At 48.3% G+C, this 23,174-nt stretch overlaps 1 protein-coding gene across 1 annotated transcript; it reads right to left on the reverse strand.

Annotated features, from left to right (window-relative positions):
* Positions 1-3,290: 3,290 nt before the first annotated feature.
* Positions 3,291-22,953, reverse strand: LOC101768643 (L-type lectin-domain containing receptor kinase IX.2). The gene is made up of 4 exons (XM_012848257.2): positions 22,947-22,953; positions 22,604-22,849; positions 4,341-4,884; positions 3,291-4,234 (listed from the first exon to the last, which is right to left on the reverse strand). The coding sequence occupies exons 1-4, from the start codon at positions 22,951-22,953 to the stop codon at positions 3,613-3,615; spliced, it is 1,419 nt and encodes a 472-aa protein (XP_012703711.1). The 3' UTR covers positions 3,291-3,612.
* Between the last annotated feature and the right edge of the window lie 221 nt (positions 22,954-23,174).

Genomic DNA, 23,174 nt, shown 5'->3' on the forward strand with positions numbered 1-23,174 from the left:
GCCCAACAGCGCTCCTCCACCGGCTGGATTATTTTTCCTTTCTATTTCTTCCTTGCAGTTTACCTTTCATTTTGTGCTGCAACAGAAGCAATCTTTGCAAAGCAAGGAGGAAACAAAAATAAGCAGCTTCTAAATAGCATCACCCTTATGCATGCCGGGGCTGAATGACAGGGCAGATTACGAAATAGTGAGACTCTATTTTTGCATATTACTATCTATAAGGTGTATCTGTGCTCAGAAAATCGATTGCAACGACACAGGGAAGCACCAAGAGAAACAATAGTGAAATCTGAGAGGAAAGGAATGCACAATGGATGAAAACAACATTCAGCTCCCAATACCATAGGTGCATATAACAAACATGGAAACTACCACATCAACAGCATGCATGTGCGTGTGTTCAAGAGAATTTGTTACAATTCCCACACTTTGCTGCAGTAAATCTTTCGAGTGGATCTCATCAGAGTGCACGCTCACCGTTCTTCCAGCCCTCCAATTCCTCGTGACCAACAGCCTCGTTGAGATATTTGAGATGCTGGATTCCACTGAAATTACGGTAGAATACAAACTTGGGACAGAGCAGGTGAAGAGAGGTGATTGTGCTCATGCTTCCGTCATGGATATGCACTTCGGGAAGGTCTGAGGCTTCGAAGCACAGCCGCTGAAGGCTTGGGGATCCACCCCTTTGTATGATGAAGGTCTGAGGCTTCGGGAAGTGCTGCAGCTTGATGGAGCTGCGCATGCAGGGACCTTCAAGTGATACAGAGTCATGGAAGTTAAAAGATTGTTTGCCGAAATCAATTGGTAGAGACTCAATTCCATTGCCTTTCGAGAACCACTTCTGGAGGGAGCAAGTTAGGTCTTCTGACTTGGTGACAGATTGCTCGCACCATATCTTAACCTTCTTCAGAAACCTCATGTGAAGCAGGATGAGTTCAAAACCAGAGTTGCCGTCCATGATAAATCCTGACAGAGTCTGCAGTACACTTTTGTCTGAGAAGAATGCCTGCAGCTTGCTCCTCTTCTTCTTATTCACAAGTTCTTGAGGTAGCTCAAACTGACCCAACAGGTGAACCAACCGTGGGAGCATGATGACTTCCAAAGGCACAGTCTGTTCACCTCTGTCTCTCGGATGTCCAACGTCTCTAAACACACCAGTTTGTCTATTTTTTTGGGGATACAGTAAACATCACTGCCCCTGAGGCTCAGGTACTTGAGCAAGATCAGCTTGCATATGCAACGAAGAGTACGCTCGTCAACCCCCTTGCGACCCTCAGGATCTAAGACTCGCACCAAACGGCAGCTCTGGAAATGAAAAGGCTCACCGTTATGGTCAGCAGTCCGTCGTCACCGTGAATGGAGGCCCAGTACTCGCGTCTTAGGCCTGGATTGGGCCCAGCAGTGCGCGGGTGTTCATTGTGAGGATCGAGGTGGGGAAATCAATCAGCAAGCATCTTCAACCGGGTCGATGTCCTCCTCCTCCGGTCTGCTTGACTTCTTGTGATCTTATAGTCCATGGGTTGGAGTCCTATGAAAGAGCATAAATGGATGTCCATACCTTAGTCACCAGATACTTCTTCGACCCATTCTTCCTCCTCAACTTACAGTCATTATCCTTAGTGCCCGTGCTCCTATTTCAAAAAGAAAAAGAAAAAAAATTCCAGACATATTGATGTTGTTCATGGAAGGAATCGGTGCTCGTAGCTTAAAAAAGAGAGGGATGAATTAGGCACTTATGGCTTCCACTAGTTGCATCAAAATATAAACTAAATCATGCTATCTAAATGTGCAATCTACGGTTGATCTAGTGTGAAACTCTCATCCCAAAATAAGTTTTGCAACCTATAGCCAAACCTATAAAGATACTATTATAGGAAAGTAAAGGCACACAAGTTGCAAGTATGAAATACCAAAACATAAGAAGTGGATGAGGGGAAGCAAACTCCTGACACAAGGATTTATCCCGTGGTATCGGTAGGCACTAAGCCACCACTAGTCCACGTTGTTGAAGCACTCACACAAGAGTATTGCTTCCCGATCACCAAATATCTCCTAATGTGCCCCTTGACTTGCCACAAAGGCTCGACTACTAAGGCTCATGCCAAGTCCCTCGATCACTTTGATGCCGTCTTCACTAAGGAGCTTCTCCACGAAGGAAAGGGGTTTCCATGTCCCCCGCACAGTGAGAGGTTGTCGACGCCGCTCCACACCAAGCTGGAGAGTCGAAGACTTACCGGCGAGCCATCAAGGCTCCAAGACAGTGGCACATCTCTTGTACAGCGGTGGTTCACTCTATGCACTCACTCTTTTTTAGGCCTATCCTACAACTAACCATTCTTCTAAGCTTGTGCTAAGCCTTTTATGGATCACTTAAGCACTTTTGGTGGCATGCATGGATGTGTTCATGATGAGTCTTGGTGTTCAATGCATCCCTGGATACTTCATCAACTCGAGGTGGTGGTATAAATAGCCCCAAGGGCTCAAAGAGCCGTTGCTCCAACGGCTAGTGAAAAAGGATACCATCGGATGTTCCGATGGTCTATTTTTAGCCTGCATCGGAATATCCGGTGCAACTAGCAGTTGGCTCCCCACACACAAGTTCCTCAGGAATTCGATGACCCCATCGGATCATCCGGTGCCACTGTTCACGTCATTGCTCCAACGCTTTCTCCGATGGTGCTGTCGAATCATCCGATGTTGAAGAATTTTTGCCTAAAACCTCTCTGGAACTTCTCAAAGAAAATATGCTTTGTCCGACGGTCAACACCATAGGGCATCCAAACATCTGGTGCTATAGGGTTTCCTCTGCCTCCTCAGCGAATTGCTCTGATGCTTGTAAAATTACCTCCATCAGATCATCCGCCATTTTTTTTCCTGTTGTACCAATTGGTCTGGTGGTTGCTTCGACACTTTTTAGGTGGGGCATTGGAGCATCCGATGGTGCATTTTTTATTCCAATTTATCCAATGCAAGCACGCTAAAAATATTGTCACTTGGATGGCCATGTTCGCTACATTCAGCCTTGCTTTAGTGGAGCAGGAATCAGTGAAATCGTCTTCAGCTTCAATGCCACCCGAGGTTCAGTCTTTACTCTGTCTGATTCGCTGATTTGTTAATTTCTTTTAGGGAGACTAATCGGTACCAGAAATTGGGCCATATCGCGCCTGCGAAAATCTCAGCTACTAGCAGCAATTAGATGCCCCCTATAGATCATCCAAGAAGAGCCTTATATAGTAAAAAAAAAGGCTAATAAGAAATAACAAATGCGATAGTTTTAGTCGATCGACTATGAATTATAAAATAGGATATCCATTACAGATACAGAATCATGGCTTATATCACCATGGTTATCAGGTCCACACACATATAATACATAGCCCAACAAAACACATATGCATGCAAAACAAGGCCTGCTATATGATCTATGCAGTCCAGCATGCTTTATTCATGTTTTCAGTGCTAGAAAGCAATATACACATCAGATGCTGTATTATTCATAGAGATGTGTAAGGACCATGGACGCTGCAGCTGGTCCACGCCATTTCGTTTCAGCGTACGCATGCATACTGTATGCATGACGAAGTAATCTCCCTCAACCACAGATATAAAGATTCATGCATGCTGCCCATAGGAGGAGCTGCCAGCAGAACTGGGTCCCTGCGGATCGATGTACACTTCCTGTTGTGTAGAAACTGAAGTATTTTCCAGTGAGTTAAGGTCTGGGAGTGACTTGCCATGCTCCAGGACAGCCATTACTTGCTCCATGCTAGGCCGCTTCTTACTATCATCGGGGTAGGAGCACCAGAGCCCTAGGGTGATAACATTCTCCATTTCACTTCTATGGAACTTGCCCTGTAATTTGTCATCAGCAGCCTGGAGGATAGATCTGTTGGTGTACTGCTTCCAAACTGTTTCCCTGACCATATCTTTTTTGCAAGCGATATCAAGCAGGACGATGCCGAAGCTGTAGACATCAGAGCTACGGCTAAACTCGACCTTCCCGAAGGGTTTCTTGCACTGTGGATCTAGGTAAGCCTCGGTTCCTATAGGGACCGTCAGGAGCTTTGAACTGTCAGAGTCAACGATCCTCGACAGGCCGAAGTCAGCGAGTTTGGCATTGAAGTTGTCATCCAGAAGTATATTGCCCGGCTTGATATCTCTGTGCAAGATGAATGGGTCGCACTCGTGGTGGAGGTAAAGAAGAGCATATGCTATGTCTTTCACTATCTTGTATCTGATTATAGATAGGAAAAAATAAAAATCTTCAATATCTTGTTGGATCTCAAATGTATAGTATTGCATGCTCAATTAAAGAACATGTAGGTATATATGTAAAGTACCTTGTTTCCCATGGTAGTATTATTTCGTCTTTGTGTAGGTGGTCGTGCAGGCTTCCCTTAGGCACCAATTCATAGACAAGGAAGAGCTCATTGTTTTTGTTCTTCCAACACCAACACATGAACTCAACAAAGTTCCAGCTGTTTCCACTGCACCAACCAACGAGTTTGACAAGATTCTTGTGCTTTACTGAAGTGATGGCATTGAGTTCGTCATAAAAATTCTTGGTGTCTGGTTCCGGCATAGCATGGGACTTGTTCAGGATCTTCTTTACTGCTACTTCACATCCCGATTTCTTCAGGTACCCTCTATAGACCACCCCAAAGAAACCTTTTCCAAGTTTCCTCTCATCAGAGAAATTGTCTGTCGCGGCTGCCAAATCACTATACTCGAACTGAGTAGGCCCCTGCTGCTTCCCCTGCTTCTTAAAATCACGGTGTCTGTTTGTCCACTTCCAATAGGAGAGGATAAACCATGCCACGAACACCAATAGCACCACAGATAGTAGTGCTCCTACAATAATCTTTGCTATCGTGATGTCCTGACCTGTCAACGGGCATACAGTATATATGCATTATATGTGGCACATGGATGCATTCATGTATCTGATTAGGACGACAAAAGCACAACACGGTACTACATAGCCCATGAACATTATTGATAACCCATAAAAGTCAAAACTATTGGTCATCAACTGTTCAATATTGAGTTATATTTTCTTGTTTAATAACCTGTGGAGTAAAAAATTACTTTCCAAGGTTAAAAGGTTATATCAGGGGAAACACATGATACAATGGAAGTACCAAATTTGTTTACTATTAATTGAATAATCCAATAGATTATTGATTATAATTCAAGTAAATGGAATATCATTGGTCCCAATATTATTTTACATTTTTAGATGAAGGAAGCATTACTTCCGGTTTCAGCAGCGACTGAGGATGCACACAACGATTAAACTCCATAGACATCTAAATAGGTACTGTTGACGCCGGATTTCGTCACCAGTAGAATCGGCACCAAGAAGAAAAGAAGTCGAAGAAGTACAGTTGGAAATCGGTCAAATGGTGCTATAATGCGGAATCGGCTAGCAACTTTTGCTTCGCTTCAGGGTGAATGCACCAGAATCCCAATCGGCAATCCTCTGCCGATGAGAAATCGGCCGATCAGGAAGATGGACTAGTTGGGCCTGTATGGGCTTGGAAAGATGGAAGGATAGGGTGGAGGTCAGCCCACGAAGCGTGGGGTAACTAACTTGGCACGAGTTGTGCTTGTAGATATTTGTTTTCTATTTGAATTAGAGATAGAGTTCTAGTCGGTTAAGAAGATTATTTGTACGGGGCTATAAATAGCTACCTTTGTAAATATGTAAACACACAATCAATCAATATACAACAAGTTACTTTCTTCTTCGTACTTACTTCCGAGCAGGCGACTTCGCCATCACTTTTTCTTCTCACGAGTTCGTACGGGTTGGCAGGGCTGCATCACCTTGATCTCCGGCCGATTCTGTAAGTTCCGTTTATCGAGTAATATCTAAGCTTTAACTTCCGGCGCATCGCTGTTGTTTCGTTTAGATTTATTCATCAGTTATCGATATCAACTAGATTCATAGGTTTTTACCTGTTTTCCTAGTTTTTATCACCAATTATTCCGCTGGGAATCGATAGTATCGGCTTTCTATCGTTAGATCCATTCGTTGCCGATTAGATCTTTTCCTAGTGCTGTTATTACAAGCTTTGTACCGATTACTTTAGTATTCTTCTGTCTACGAGGCTATAGAGATCGTGCTGTCTTGTAGCCGATTTCATTATCACAGTAAATCGGCCGATTCGCCGATAGACTCTCTCGATCGGAAACTTAGCCGGTCGCAGTTTCTGAACTTGACACGTGTTCTTCCTTGCCAATCAACAGGTCAGATTGGCTGGCACGCCGCGCGAACCGCATCAAGGCATTCACCCGAACAGGAGCTAAGCAGATTCTCCCGGGTCGTGTGTCGGACGTTGGGATTCGGTTGACCGATTTCTAGCGCCAACACACTTTTGGCACGCCCAGTGGGACCAATACAACCGCTGTCATGTCTAAAGCTGCTGACGTCTCCGAAGATAACGTCATCGAAGTGACGGAAGCAGATCTAAAGGACGACCAAAAGGAAGATTTGAACAAGTATTTGGAGCAGGTCCGGAAAACTTGCTTAAAATCCTTCAGTCGTTCCAGGAGCGGGGAGACTATTAAAAAGACTCCTTTCCCTACTCCCCGTCAGATCACAATTTCCGAAGATTCGGATAAAATGTCCGATATGATTCAACAATCTCTTCATCACGCCTTCATCAATCAATCCCCGGTACTTTCAAACATGGTGCACAATGCCGTGGTCAACTCCTTCGCCGGAGGCATACCTCAAGGGTACAGGGGACCGACGTATTTTCAGCCGATTCCACCAAATCAGGCTTATCCGGTTTCACAGCCGATCCAGTCTTCTGTTGGAGGATCCGGTGCTTCCGCGTCATCGACTCCTTTGGGATATGGTTCTACCCAACTGTCTTCTGCGCCATTCCCTCCAGTCAGCCCTTCACCCTGGGGGGCACCTTTAAACGCGGCCGGTCTGAACCAATCGGTCAGTCAAGGAAATCCTCCGTTCCAGACACACTCGCAAACGGCCACCCGGCCAATCATACCACCATACCAGCCTCTCGCTCCGGAGGTCAACAAGACGTCGGAGCTCATGCTATATGATGAAACAAGTGGTTCATACAAACAACCAACTTTTACTACACCGCCAGCTTACACTCAGATACCACCTTTTCATCAATCTCCTTTTGTTCAGCCTCCGATTTATCAGCACGTGCCGATACCGCAGCCAACTGTTCCCCAGCAACAACCAGATTGGTCGGCACAAATTGCAGAGGTAATGCAAGAACAATTCGGCTTGAAGCCGAAAGTACAAACTTATACCTATAGAACACCATACCCATCTACATATGACTTGTTGCCGTTCCCCCATCGGTACAAAGTTCCTGATTTTACCAAATTTTCGGGGATGGATGACACCTCTACCGTGGAACATGTGAATAGATTCATCATCCAATGCGGGGAGGCAGCTACGCAAGATGCCCTGCGGGTACGGTTGTTCTCGTCATCCTTGTCTGGATCGGCCTTCCAATGGTTCACAACTTTGCCACCAAACTCGATTATCACATGGGCCGATCTAGAAAGACAGTTCCACAAGTACTTCTATGCTGGGGTCCACGAAATGAAACTGTCTGATTTGACTAGCCTCCGGCAAAGAAGTGATGAGCCGATACCCTCGTATATACAGAGGTTTCGGGAAATCAGAAACAAATGCTACTCCCTGGCTCTAACCGATGCGCAGTTGGCCGATATAGCTTTCCAAGGCCTGCTGCCACACATTAAAGAGAAATATGCTTCACAGGAGTTCGAGAGCCTAAGCCAGATTGTCCACCGACTGTCCGGACAGGAAGTGCGTCCATTCGACCCGAGAAGGAATTTCCAGAAGAAAGTAGCATTCCTGGAAGATTTAGAGGACGATGAGGATGCCGAAGTCGGACTTGCAGAGTGGATTAAGGGAAAGAAACCGATATCATGCCCATTCGGCAAGAAGGAGCCGGAAGCATTCGGTTTCGATACAACTAAGGCTGATAAAATCTTCGATCTTCTACTCCAGGAAGGGCAGATTAAACTCTCGCCTTACCATACAATACCCTCTGCCGAACAATTGAAGAAGATGAAGTACTGCAAGTGGCACAATGCCACGTCACATGATACCAACGAGTGCAAAATCTTCAGGCAACAAATACAGTCGGCCATTGAGCAAGGCAGACTCAAATTCGAAGTGCCGGCAAAATCGGCCAAACCAATGAAGATCGACCAACACCCCTTTCCTACCAACATGGTTGATACGGGGAAGAGTTCGCTCCAAACAAAAGTGCTGACATCCGAATTGGCCAAAAAGAGTGGCTCTGTCGATCCCAGGAATCAAGCTACGCCTGAAGATGTCAAGGGGAAGCGGGGAATGGAGGACGATGATGGTGAGTCAGATGAACCACGTATTACTTCCCAGTTCCTGCTCCAAAAGTACCAACGCCAACATGAACGGTCAAGGTCCCGAGAGGAAGCGATGCGTCGGCACGAGGAACACTGGAGATGCCCGTTCTTCATTCATTGTTGGGAAAACAACCTCAGGCTACCATCGGCCGATACCTGCCCAGAGTGCAACGGTCCTTATCGAGGCAATCGGCCGTTCACCAGGTCTCGCTCCAGAGACGGAAGGCCAGAACCGATCAGCAGGAACTGGCGCAACCCAGATGACCAGCGCCCTCTCGTACGTGATCGGCTGGGGGGCAGAAGTGACCGATATGATCGGTCAGAGGACAGAAGCCATAATAGGCAGGGGGGCAGGCCTGATCGACATGATCAGTCAAATAACAAAGCTAGCGTTCATAGCCGGCTCGAAGACATGGCCGATGCTCGGGTGACGGACGAGAACCCGTTAGGACGCGAACCGGAGTGGGAACGCGCCGGGAAAGAAGGGAAGCCATTAAACCCCAGGTGGTGCCCCGATGGTTTAACCAAATCACAAAAACGGAGAATCCAACGCCTCCGCCAATGGGAACAGCAAGAGGAAGAAAGCGCAATGGACAAGAAGGAAGAGAGGCCTCGGGTGTGGCGCCCCAAAAGAAACGACAAGGGAAGCAATGAGTCGGTGGGTGATGAATCGGCAGCCGAGATCGGTATGGTTTTTATATTGCCGATGGAGTTCATGACCCCTGCCGATCAACAGGACGTATCGGCGATAGAGGAACAGACAGCACGGTTGGCTTTAGAACCAATGATGGCCACGTTCGAGAAGCCCGAAGATGACGAACGACAACATATGAAGGCATTGTTCCTTAAAGGGCATGTTGACGGCCGTCCTCTCACTAGATTGATGGTCGACGGAGGAGCTGCGGTCAATATCATGCCGTATGCCGTACTCCGGAAGCTGGGGAAAAGCGACGACGACCTAACCAGGATGGACATGATGCTTAAAGACTTCGAAGGCAAGGTGTCAAATGCTCGCGGTGCTCTCTGCGTCGACCTCACCATCGGCAGTAAGACCCTTCCCACCACATTTTTCGTCATTAATGGCAAAGGGTCCTATAATATGCTTCTTGGCCGAGATTGGATACATGCAAACTGCTGCATCCCGTCAACTATGCACCAATGCCTCGTACAATGGGTCGGTGACAGCATCGAGGTGGTCAAAGCCGACTCTGCGTACAGCATCGCAGCAGCCGACGCACAGCAATGGAGCTGCGAAACCGTCAGATGCATATCAGGTAGGGTATGGGAAACCGATTTCCTGAAGGTCACCGATTTTGGCCTACAACCGATCCGAGCAGTCGGCTTCGAAGAAGTGCAATAGATGGATCAGTTCGCCCGAGAGGACGGGAAGCTGGGGCACGGATTCACATCGGCCGATTCATTAGAGATGATAGACTTAGGTGACGGGACCAAACCAAGGCCGACTTTTATTAGTGCGAATTTAGATCCAGAGTATAAGTTTAAATTGACAAATTTATTAAGAGAATTCAAGGATTGTTTTGCTTGGGAGTATCACGAGATGCCCGGTTTAGATCAATCTATTGTTGAACATTGGCTACCCATAAAGCCAGGGTATCGGCCGTACCAACAACCCGCACGGCGATGCAATCCTAAAATTTTACCAGATATAAAAGCCGAAATAACTCAGCTAATTGAAGCAAAATTTATTCGGCAATGTCGTTATGCCGAGTGGATTTCTAATATCGTGCCGGTATACAAGAAAAACGGGAAGTTGCGCGTTTGCGTTGATTTCAGAAATCTTAATCAGGCCACACCGATGGATGGTTACCCCATGCCTACGGCCGATGTACTGATCGACGCCGCCGCGGGACACAAAATTATTAGCTTCATGGATGGAAACGCCGGATACAATCAAATACTTATGGCCGAAGAGGACATATCCAAAACAGTTTTCAGATGTCCAGGCCATCTTGGTTTGTTCGAATGGGTGGTGATGACTTTCGGCTTGAAGAATGCTGGCGCTACATACCAGAGAGCTATGAATTACATTTTTCATAAACTCATTGGCCTCCTGGTGGAGATCTACATCGATGATGTGGTGGTCAAATCCAAAAGCCACGAGGAACACCTAGCAGATTTGCGAAGGGTACTAGAGTGTACCAAAAAGCATGGTCTTAAGATGAATCCCAACAAATGCGCTTTCGGCGTCTCCGCCGGACAGTTCTTAGGATTCATGGTGCATGAACGAGGTATAGAAGTCAATCAGAAGACCATAGCGGCCATCAACAAAATCGTTGCTCCACAGAACAAAACTGAGCTACAGTCTCTAATCGGCAAGGTTAACTTCATCAGAAGGTTTATATCTAATCTATCCGGACGACTCCAGGCGTTCACACCACTTCTGAAGTTGAAGCCCGACCAGGAATTTATATGGGGAGAAGAACAGCGCAAAGCGTTAGACGATATCAAGCGATACTTGGTCTCACCGCCAGTATTGGTTCCCCCTCAAACTGGTAAGCCGTTTAAATTGTATTTATCAGCCGATGAAAAAGCTATTGGGTCGGCTCTAGTCCAAGAGTTTGAAGGCAAAGAGCGGGTAATTTATTACGTCAGTAGAAGACTCCTGGACGCCGAAACAAGATATCCTCCGGTAGAGCGGTTGTGTTTGTGTCTTTACTTCTCATGCACTAAACTCAGGCACTATCTACTGTCGGTAGAATGCGTAGTCATATGCAAAGATGATGTAGTGAAATACATGCTATCACTGCCGATATTGAAAGGACGAATCGGTAAATGGATCTTAGCCTTATCAGAATTTGACCTACGGTATGAATCAGCAAAAGCCGTCAAGGGTCAAGTCATGGCCGATTTCGTCGCCCAGCACTGTGGACCGGAGATCGCCCTCGTGGAACCAGCGCCTTGGCAATTGTTTTTTGACGGGTCATCGTGTGGGGCCGGATCCAGAATCGGCATCGTTCTCATATCGCCTCGGGGGGCAAGCTATGATTTTTCTCTGCCGATAGAAACCGCCGCTACTAACAATCAAGCGGAGTACAGAGCTGTATTGAAAGGTTTACAATTATTGAGAGAAGTTAAGGCCGATTCTGTTGAGATCTTCGGGGATTCTATGCTAATTGTGGATCAACTAACCGGAAGGGCTGAGTGCAAAGATGATATATTACGAATCTATCACGAAGATTGCGTACAGCTTTTAAAAGGATTCAGATCGGCAGTGATCGAGCATGTTCCAAGAGACCGCAACGAGGAGGCAAACAAACTCGCCCAGCACGCATCTGGATATCGGCCGATTCTGGGCGCCATGGCCTTAGAACTTGCAGCCGACGATTGGCGTAAAGAAATTGCCGATTACCTGAAGGATCCATCTAAAAAGGTGGAGCGACGAGTACGCTTTCACGCCACCAAGTACGTACTGCTCGAAGATGACCTGTTCTACCGAACGATCGATGGTGTCGTTCTTAAGTGCCTTGGGACAGAAGAAGCCAAGACTCTAATGGGAGAGATCCATGAAGGGGTATGCGGAGCTCACCAATCGGCACATAAGATGAAGTGGATGATCAGAAACAACAGGTACTATTGGCCTACGATCCTCGAAGACTGTTTCAAATATTATAAGGGTTGTCAGGAGTGTCAAAAGTTTGGAGATGTCCAACGTGCACCCGCGTCGGCTATGAATCCTATCATCAAGCCATGGCCATTCAGGGGGTGGGGAATAGACCTCATCGGCCAAATTTATCCACCATCGAGCAAGGGGCACAAATTTATTCTGGTGGCTACTGATTACTTCACCAAATGGGTGGAGGCAATCCCGTTGAGGACTGTGACTTCGGCTATCATGGCTGACTTCGTAAGGGACCATATCATTTACCGATTCGGTATCCCTCAAACTATAACAACCGATCTAGGAACCATGTTCACATCGGGGGAGTTTGAGGAATTTACGACCGATATGGGCATCAAATTGTTGAATTCTTCTCCATATTACGCTCAAGCCAATGGTCAAGCAGAATCCTCCAACAAAGGAATAATCAAGTTGATCAAAAGGAAAATTGAAGAATATCCGAAGAAGTGGCACCTGTGTTTGACTGAGGCCCTGTGGGCATACAGAATGGCCTGCCATGGGGCTACCAAGTTATCCCCCTATCAGCTGGTATACGACCACGACGCAGTACTGCCATGGGAATCTAGGGCAGGATCAAGACGCATCTCACTTCAGGACCAGTTGTCAGCCGATGATTACTCATCTCTGATGAAAGGGGAACTCGATGATTTGGCTAGCCAACGGCTAAGGGCTCTGATAAGTATCAAAGAAAATAAAAAGAGAGTGGCCAGGTGGTACGATAAGAAGGTCAAAGTCAAGCAGTTCTCCCCTGGAGACTTGGTATGGAAGTTAGTACTACCGATCGGATCGAAAGATCCTAAATTCGGAAAATAGTCCCCTACCTGGGAAGGGCCGTATAAAATCGGCAGATGCGCTCTAGGGAATGCCTATATTTTGGAAACAATAGAAGGAGAAGAATTCACTAGAGCTCTGAATGGGAGGTACTTAAAAAGATATTACCCAAGTATATGGGTCGGAGCCTAAGAAATCAACACAATCATACATAGCCGATACGAGTCGGTTTTAAGAAGCACATAAAGTTGACCGGAACGGCCGATTACATTCATTCGGTACGGACGACGGATTACATGGCCGACAAAGCGCTAAGTCGCCCTTAGAACAAAAATACAAAAAAACAAACTAATTATTCTTCTTCTGGGATGCCTTCCCATTCTGAGCACGAAGGCGCGAGGCCTCTGCCGCCGCCAGGATGACGGGCCGAGGAAACAGACGGACCCTATCGGTAGGAGACCGCTGGCCGCCGTTCCTCTCCAGGTAGTCCAGGATCGTGCGGGCTGTCAAAGTGACGTCATCTCCAGGAACGTCACGACGACGATCCCTCATGACTGGAGATCGGCGACGGTTTTCATTCACCACGGCATCTAAGACTGCACGAGCCTCTGCAGTAATGTGGTCTTGGAGCTCCTCTTGGTGGGCCAGAATCAGAGCCTTGTCCTCCGGGGTCAACGGGTCTTCGGAGTGGATGCACTCGATGGCGCGTACAAGCTCCGGACTAAGGCGTTGGGGCTAAAACAAAGAAGGAGTAAGGTGAAGTATTCATTTCCTAAGATCTAAGAGGAAAGGTCGGGACCTCACCTGGTTGACGGAAGAAGATGACGATGAGGCCATGACGAAACAGTCGCACTGATGAGAAGAAGAGGAGAAGCGAAATGGGAGCCAAGTCGATGCTATCGGGAGTAAGCGCCGAGGTCGATATTTATGGGGAAAATACGTGGAAATCTGATGAGGCTACGTCCCATCGGTAATAAGGAAGGCAGTAAATAGAGGGCGTCACGAAGGGTCGGTCAAAGAAGGCAGTAAATGTTCGTACAAAACGGTCAGTGTTTTACAGATTACCCAAAAGGGTATCGATAGCCGTGATGGCCCGACGCCGGATCTGATCGGCAGAGTCAAGAACCCGTTGGTCTTCTTCTGCCGATCCAGGGACCTCCGATGCGTTGCGGTGGAGTCTCAGAGCCTCTTGAGCAAAACGCTGCCTCTCCCGTGTCAAATCGGCAATAGCAGAGGGTAACTCTTGAAGTTTGTTCTCTTCGGCGCTGATTGCCTTGATCACTTGCTCCATGTCTTTGGCAAGTTCCGCCCTCCGTCGTTTGAGGCGATCTATTTCACTAATGATCGCCGGCCGTGAATCTTCTAGGACATGGATACGTCGATTCGCTTCTTGAGCCTGACGCTTAAAAGCATCTTCATCTTCACGAGTCTTGGCCAGTTTCACGCGATCGGCCATATGACGAAGGGCCCTAAAGACTGGGATCCTCATGGACTCGATAAAGGCCGCCGGGGCCAAGGCCTCTTCCGCTTCCTCTGGTACTCGTCCGCTGACGTCACTAAAGAGCTGCCGAATCGGCGAAGCATCTTCTACCAATCGGCCGATGTCCCCTTGTAGGAGGGATCGGATGCTGGTAAGTTTAGCTCGGACGTCGTCAGGAACGGAGCTTAAAGCGACTTGGTGGGATGCGATTTCCTCATCATCAGAAAGAGCAACCGCGAAGGAGAAAAGGCTGTTGTTGGGGGAATCTTGTTCCTAAAGAAAATAAGGAAAAGGGGTGAATTGGCAAGGGATCAAAGCGAATCGGCTGGTTGAAAGCTGGTTTAAGAATTTACCATTTTAAAACGAATTTCTTCATGCTGCGCTTGTAAAGCCGTTGTGTCTTGCTCAGTGGCTTGTGCCATAGGTTCATCTGACGAAGAGGACTCCACAATAATCGGCGCGGTGCTCGGACCAACTCCCTGGGAAGAAATCGGTTGTCGGGAAGCGCTCGGCGTGCCGATGGACTGCGTCAAAAAATCGGTCAAATACATTACACGGATACCCGAAGGAAATCCGTAAGATAAGTACTGTACCTCAATAGATGAGGGCAAGGGCGCGTTGGCGTCCGGTCGAGTTATCGCCGATTGTGGTATTTCCATAGCGGTGCTCTGGGAAATACGGAGTTAAGAAAAGTTAATATTTAAATAACGATTGGAGATGGCTAAATTCGGGCTTACCTGCATAGCTTCCAACAATAATGACGCGGCAGCCACTCCGGCTTGTGTGATGGCTGGTGTATCGGCACTTTGTGTGGCCTGGGGTAGTACAGTCAGGGTTTCTGCCAATACGAGCATGGGAGGATCCGCCGATTCCGTACGAGCCCGGACTCGGCGACTGGTTTTCTTGACGACCTTCTTATGAACCTTCTTCGATCGGCCAGCAATCATGTCAACTGACGGAGTGTCGTAACCGATAAGAGGATAGGTGGTGTACGGATAGCTCTCTATTAGCCGGCCGCTGCGGCTGTGCGTTGGAGGGGCTCGATTCTCGGCCTGAAGAAACAATGAAATCATTAGGTGCTCAATCATGTTGGAAAGAATAAAATCGGTAATCAGAAATACCTCGGCGTTGGGATCAATGTTGGCCAGATCTAGAAGGTTGCAATATGCCGATGCTGAGTTGCAGAATAGAAATTGCTTCCATTCGGCCCACCAAAGTTTGAACGGCTGGATGGCAAATGGATATAATAGCCAGTCATTCAAATTAATCGTACTGGAGTCCGGAATTCGGTCTCACAGCCGACAGTAATCCAGGCCAGTTTTAAGCACATCTCTGAACTTGATTCAACCAGCAAAATACACCCGTATCGGCAATTGACCCATGCCGAATTGACGTGCGGCAGTAGACGGGTTGTAGAATTCGTATGTAGGGGCATCTTTCCCCGAAAAGAAGTTGGCTGGTAAGAGTCCTGGTTTGATCAGTTCCTCATAAAGATCTTCATCAAACCGGCCAGAAGTTGAATCGAAGCAGGAGGGGAGCTCGAAGACTGGAATGTCTCGCTGGTATGGGAACCAGATAGTTGCGTCCTCATTAAATCCATTATAAAAGCACCGAAAGTACTCGGCTACCTTTGTAGCGGAATACGCACAACCTGGAAAAGCTGACGCTGCTTCACCATAAGACATGCATCGGCGACGCTCGGTAGGGTCCTCCGCCGATTCGATATTGGGAAACATCATATGGTCCACTGGCTGTCGGGTGATTCTGTTCATGTAAAGGTTCAACCATAGATTGACAAACCACCAAGGCCCACCTGGGTTGCCGATTGGTTCTCCCTTGGAGAGTTTTGTGCCGATTTGATGGAGCATATGGTACACGGTACCCAGAAGATGTTTCCCGAGAGGAATATGGCTTCCTCTGGACAGTGCTTCAGCTAAGGATTGGGTGTTGGTTGTTGGGCCGGCGGCTCTTCCACAAAAGAGGTGTTTTTCCAGCCACATCATCAGGAAAGCTGTGTGTTCCCTGTTCTCAACAGTGCCGGTCTTTTTGTTACTACTGATAAAGCCCTTCCAGCCGCCGATCCCCCTTGTGTCCAGCCGATGTGACGTTGTGGTCAAAAGGTGGAAAGGTGTGTCAGGAGAAGATATGTCCAGGCCGGTCAAGAGGACCACATCGGCCAGAGTGGGAGTCATAGGACCGTGTCCAAATAAAAATGCATTAAGTGCGTCGGACCAAAAATAGTAAGCCGCCATCACTAACGGCTCGTTCTTCTCCATTTGAGACAGAGAGAGGTTGATACATTGGCCGATTTTAAGCTCGTCCCACGAGACGCTCCTTGACGCGGCCATCCGTTGGTACCATTCCCTCCAACCTGGGGTTTCATTCGGCCAAGATCTGAAAGTGCTTGCCCATTGATCTAAGTTCATATCGGATCGTTTGAAGGGTATCCGGTCGGTTTCCAAATTTATAAGATCTACTGGATCTGGGTCTCCCATAGGGCCAAGGCAAACAAGGCCAGGACTTCCCGTGAGATGGATAGTAATTCTATGCCTTACTGCCTAAAAAAGGGAAAAAGCGTACGGGAATGTAAGAAGTAGATCTAAGATAAATATGTTGCCGATAGGGGAAGGATTCGGTATCTACCTCCGGGATAAAGTTCTGAGTAGTCGGTGCGGTCGCCGATGCAGGTGTAGATGACGGGGCCGCGATGGGGATCGCCGTTGGGATTTCTGATGGAGCTCTCTCATCTGTGGATGAAGTGACGGTCGTCGCCACCACCACCGGAGGTGCTATCTCTGGAGCATTGCGTGCGGGAGAACTGCCGGAAGGAGTCGCCATTGAAGGGGAGGGAGAAGAAGTAACAGGAGCTGGAACTAGAAGACTTCGATGGCAAGGGAGAGTATTGAAAGAAGAGGGATGCGCGCGCGTTGGGAAAAGAGACGTGAGCTTGAAGATGAGCTGCGGTGAAGCACTATTTATAGCGTGCCCGAAGAGAGGGTAAAAATGGAATTTTCACCGCGCCGGCGCTTCGAGTTTTTCGGGGTAGTGGCTGTCGTGGGCGCCGATTTCAAAAATTGCAATGATCAGCCGGGAGACCGCGAAACGGAAGGATATTTTCACTGCGGCCATTTCAGAAGGGAGGTTATAAAGAATTTCGAAGTAAAAGACTGTGTTTTACTCCGAAACTGGGGGGCATGTGTTGACGCCGGATTTCGTCACCAGTAGAATCGGCACCAAGAAGAAAAGAAGTCGAAGAAGTACAGTTGGGAATCGGTCAAATGGTGCTATAATGCGGAATCGGCTAGCAACTTTTGCTTCGCTTCAGGGTGAATGCACCAGAATCCCAATCGGCAATCCTCTGCCGATGAGAAATTGGCCGATCAGGAAGATGGACTAGTTGGGCCTGTATGGGCTTGGAAAGATGGAAGGATAGGGTGGAGGTCAGCCCACGAAGCGTGGGGTAACTAACTTGGCACGAGTTGTGCTTGTAGATATTTGTTTTCTATTTGAATTAGAGATAGAGTTCTAGTCGGTTAAGAAGATTATTTGTACGGGGCTATAAATAGCTACCTTTGTAAATATGTAAACACACAATCAATCAATATACAACAAGTTACTTTCTTCTTCGTACTTACTTCCGAGCAGGCGACTTCGCCATCACTTTTTCTTCTCACGAGTTCGTACGGGTTGGCAGGGCTGCATCACCTTGATCTCCGGCCGATTCTGTAAGTTCCGTTTATCGAGTAATATCTAAGCTTTAACTTCCGGCGCATCGCTGTTGTTTCGTTTAGATTTATTCATCAGTTATCGATATCAACTAGATTCATAGGTTTTTACCTGTTTTCCTAGTTTTTATCACCAATTATTCCGCTGGGAATCGATAGTATCGGCTTTCTATCGTTAGATCCATTCGTTGCCGATTAGATCTTTTCCTAGTGCTGTTATTACAAGCTTTGTACCGATTACTTTAGTATTCTTCTGTCTACGAGGCTATAGAGATCGTGCTGTCTTGTAGCCGATTTCATTATCACAGTAAATCGGCCGATTCGCCGATAGACTCTCTCGATCGGAAACTTAGCCGATCGCAGTTTCTGAACTTGACACGTGTTCTTCCTTGCCAATCAACAGGTCAGATTGGCTGGCACGCCGCGCGAACCGCATCAGGGCATTCACCCGAACAGGAGCTAAGCAGATTCTCCCGGGTCGTGTGTCGGACGTTGGGATTCGGTTGACCGATTTCTAGCGCCAACAGGTACACACCAGGTTCGAACCCTAATAGGTGGACTCCTAATTTTATATAGATTTTTACATACATATGTGTACATTTGATTACATACATCCAATGCAACCAAAGGTTCATTGTGTAAAAAGAATCTAAACAAGTTTCTCTAGCTACTTGTAACTATATGTGGACTCATTAATTACAACTTTATGTAGTTATAACTAAAACATAATAATCAAGCACATGGATGATAGTCATATTGTAATTACAGTGGAACATATTAGTATACCTATGTACACATACATTATAAGCTTCAGTTATGCATATACATGGATGAAGTCGAACGTGTTGATGTAGATGTTGCAGAATCAGCAAGCGGTCGCGTGTAGATGCTGCCCAAAAACATGATTGCCTCCCGTGCAAGAGTCTCGCGCAGGGGCGGATCCAGAACGGGGCTGCGCCCCGGGCTGAGCTGTTGAATCACACCTAAAATAGTCTAATTTTATCTCCTAAGCCTCATTTTGTTAGGCTAAACAGCACATAGGTTAAAGGGACTCCATGGTCTCACCCCGGGCTGCAGCTCGGGCAGCCCGGGCCCTGGATCCGCCCCTGGTCTCGCGGCAGTGGTTTCGAAGATCCCGCTTTCCTTCAAGTCCGGTGCACGTCAAATTCAAAGGTCGACGAGGCGCAGCAGTAAGAGGTTCAGCATAGCAAAAATAGAGTGCGCGAGTGGAGAGACGAGCATGTGACAGCCTGCCTTACAACCAGGATGTCTCCTTCCCCTCGTCAAGCAGTAGAAAATACGAGCGGGCTGCGCGTGTGTGTAACAACGATCTTCTTCTCTCTCATATGCATCTATTTTGCATAGAGAGGAGACTCCCATATTTAATCAAAGCAACCTCTCCTTGAATTAGCAATATGGGACTAAAAGTTGTGCATGCTTTGGAATTTTCAGATTAGGCCACACACATGGCTTAAATCCAACAAAAAACCACTATGTTCACTTTTGTTGTGCCTCAAATGCAATTTATGATCAGTGCAAATGGATCCCTGAGACAGATGGTTATTTTTCCTTTTTTTTCTTTCTTGTTTTCTCATTCCTAAAAGTGCAAATGGATTTGGTTTACCATTGCAGCTGCCATCTTTGGCCGTTCCGAGATGCAGGGATCGCCATCTTTGGCCGTTCTGAACAATCAGCACTCGTTCAGCTTATCGACAAGCTACAAAGGAAGTGACTTGCTAGACAGCTTATCATCTGAATTCTGAAGACAAGGATAGATAACCCTGGTTGACGGCTGTGCAAAGACATTACGCTTGTCAAGACATGCATCATAATGGAATTCAGCAGAACTAGACCCAATACTCAAATAATGGCATACATGAGGCCTTACGCTTGCGGCTCTGTTGCTGATGAAGCCGGTACGGTTCAACGGCTGGAGACTGCACCTCCCGACTGGAGATCAATGTATGATGATGATCGATGCGCTGGGCATTTCTTTGTGGATTGTTGGAGTACTCTGTACTCCGTAGTCTTTTAGACACAATGCAGCTGCAAGGAGAGTCAGAAAGAAATACGCGCGCAGAATCTCAGCCCCAGGAGACGATCGAGGCCGGTTGTGTTTCGCTTGTAATCTTGTCGATCGAAGCAATGCGTGGTATTGCAATGCAACATGTGGAGCAAGCCAGCTCTGGAGCTCCTTCAGAGTTGCTGCTACACTGGCCAGTGGCTACGCGGCCTCAGAGTTACGGTGCCGTGTCAGCTGCTGTATTGGCTATTTGAGACTCCTGAACCTCTATACTACACCTGTGCTGCTGTGCAGAGGCAGTGTCTCCTCTGTCCATGGATTTGATCCGTTGGGGCTTGTTGATCATGTCCACATAGGTGCCACGGCAGACACGTGGGCAGCGACAGGAATCGGCGTGGGGTCGTTGTTGCTTGTCAGGACTTGAGGACAATCGGCGGTTGCAGAGGATGCAATGCAAGCAGGAATCCTACGGACCGGTGCTCCCCGCGTCGCCGACACCATCTCTCCCGTGGACGGAGCAATGTGCCGTCGTGTCGCGTCCGGCGTGGCGGCGTCCCACCGGCGTTCGGTTCACGACCTGCCGTCGGCCGCCGCTTCCTTTCCACTGCCACGCTCTCTGCTCTTGTGTGCTCGTGCTCCTGCGCACACATTTTGAGAGGCGCCATGCCATTCATCTCTCCCGGAGACGGGGCTCCACGACAAGGCGTGTCCACAGTGCCTTCGCAGATGCAGACATGCAAGTACGGGTGCCCTAGATGGCCGTGCCCTGTCCCGCTGTCCGACGACTGGCTTCACGGCACGGGCCGCGGGGCCCACAGCTACAGGGCTTTGTCCCATCCGTTGGCGGCGCGTGCGCCCCAGTCAACGTGGGACTCTGATCTGGGAGGCAGCAGCTGGGTTAACTTGTTAATTACCACCACTGCTAATCGCGTCTCGCGGCAACCATGAGGCCTGCTCAATGGGCGCAATTTGCAGCCGCCAGGTTCACGCGCTGGGCAGTCGCGTGTTAGGGTGCGGAGCTGAATCCGGCCCAACCCACTCTACTCACACACAAGCCGGCACCCCATCAGGACTAAATCTATTGGAGCCTATAATGATAAGATCTTACACCTAACTTAACCCAAAAGGTGTAACTTAACCTAAAAGATTAGTGTAATTCTAAGAGCAATTTCAAGAATTTTTAAAAAGTTCTTCCCCAAAACGATGTATCGAGATCTATTTTAAAATTTTTCTTTCCCAAAAAATATATCAACCCACACCAGAAGACGCCAATAGCTACCACTAATATTTTAAAACACGTCACGTCATCATAATTGGACCCATTAGTTAGGCTGCCCACTTCCCCAGGACACCTCATCCTCGTGAGACCTCCCTCCCCCTCGTGAGACCTCTAGCGCAGTGCTTTTTTGTTCTTTAGCCCTTTCCGCGAAAGATTCTCACAAATACGCCCCTGGCGGAACCAATTCCAAAAATGGACCCTTAGCTTGGCGCCATCCACGCTGGCGCCAACTTTACACGTCTCGGCGCCAGCCATCCTAGCGCCAAGGTCCATGCGCAGCTGCTAACGCGGATGCCAACGTGGCGGGGGCTTGGCGCCATCATGGATGGCGCCAAGCTTGGCGCCGTAGGCCTTGGCGCCGAGCAATTTACCCCGTGCCTCCTGGCGTTTCGAACGAAACAAGTATAATTATTCCGAGGAGTGTGCAACAAACTACGCTCTAGTTCAACTGGTTAGGATGTGAGCTTCTTATTCCAAAGATCAGAGTTCAAACCCTGCCCACGGTACAGGTGAGTACTCCCGGAACTAGCATACCTTTTTTTTTGTCCCGAACCGGTACAGGTGAGTACTCCCGGAACTAGCATACCTTTTTTTTTGAACTCTGATCTTTGGAATAAGAAGCCCATGTCCTAACCAGTTGAACTAGAGCGTAGTTTGTTGCACACTTCTCGGAATAATTATACTTGTTTCGTTCGAAACGCCAGGAGGCACGCGGTAAATTGCTCGGTGCCAAGACCTACGGCGCCAAGGCTTGGCGCCGTGATGGATGGCGCCAAGCCCCCGCCACGTCGGCATCCGCGTCAGCGGCTGCGCATGGACCTTGACGCCAAGATGGCTGGTACCGAGACGTGTAAGCTTGGCGCTAGCGTGGATGGCGGGGTCCATTTTTGGAATTGGTTCCACTAGAGACGTATTTGTGAGAATCTAAAAAAAGCTAAAAAACAAAAAAGTCGGCCTCTAGCGCCGCTAGCAGGACCTGCGCATGGAGGATTTTGCCACCACCCCTGCCATGAGATGCACCCAGTTGTGCATCCCAACGAGCCAACGAGCTGGTCCCTCTTCCTCTTCAGGTGCGCCGATCCAGCGCTTGGTCCTTGGTCGGCGACAGGACGAACCTGTCCTTCGTTGAGCCCAAGTGCTGGCTGGCATCGCCGCTGCTCTCGACCACCTTGTGGTCCTCCAGTGGTATATCAAAGGTCTGATCGACGAGCTCAAGGTACTTACGATACATTAGTTTGACGGCCATGGCGGCGGCGGGGTCGAATCCGATAGCCTCGGCAACAGCGCCCATAGGACGCGACGACGGCGAACCCGCTGCAAGCGCGAACGGCGAGGAATAGGCGGAGAAGCTTCACCTTGTGGCCGCCCTCGAGCGGCGGCGGCGGGATCGTGAAGCACGAGGCCGCCTTCGGGTCCCATGCATCGGTGAGGAAGGCCGCGAGCACGGCGTCGAACAAAGTGGACGCGCGCACGGCCGTGAACTCGGCCTCCGGGATCTCTAGCTTGGAGAAGACGATGATGATCTCATCTGCCTCGTTAGTGGATCTAGCAGATGCTATGTCAGGCACCGAGAAAGATGCCTTTGTAGTTGTTGCTTCAGTTTGCCTTGGGACTACCAACAATACAGTCCATTTGGTACTCAACAATATAGTTTGCCGAGTGTACCCCCTAGCACTCGGCAAACTATAGGGTTTGCCGAGTGTCCCATCAAGACACTCGGCAAACTAGTGCCTTTGCCGAGTGCCCTATGTTGACACTCGGCAAACACTAACGGCCGTCACGGAGGGGCGCCGCCGGCGGCACGGGGAAGTCACGTGGGCGTAATTTTTCCGAGTGTCAAAGTTTGCCGAGTG

Source organism: Setaria italica, chromosome VIII (assembly GCF_000263155.2).
Source record: "Setaria italica strain Yugu1 chromosome VIII, Setaria_italica_v2.0, whole genome shotgun sequence".
Lineage (NCBI taxonomy): Eukaryota > Viridiplantae > Streptophyta > Magnoliopsida > Poales > Poaceae > Setaria > Setaria italica.

Bases quoted from the DNA above. Each gene is read 5' to 3' on its own strand.
- LOC101768643 (XM_012848257.2), bottom strand. The intron at 4,885-22,603 runs GTTGCCGAGGCT...GCCCGTTGACAG, and splicing joins CGTCGCGTCCTATGGGCGCT to GTCAGGACATCACGATAGCA. The intron at 4,235-4,340 runs GTACTTTACATA...ATCTATAATCAG, and splicing joins ATACTACCATGGGAAACAAG to ATACAAGATAGTGAAAGACA.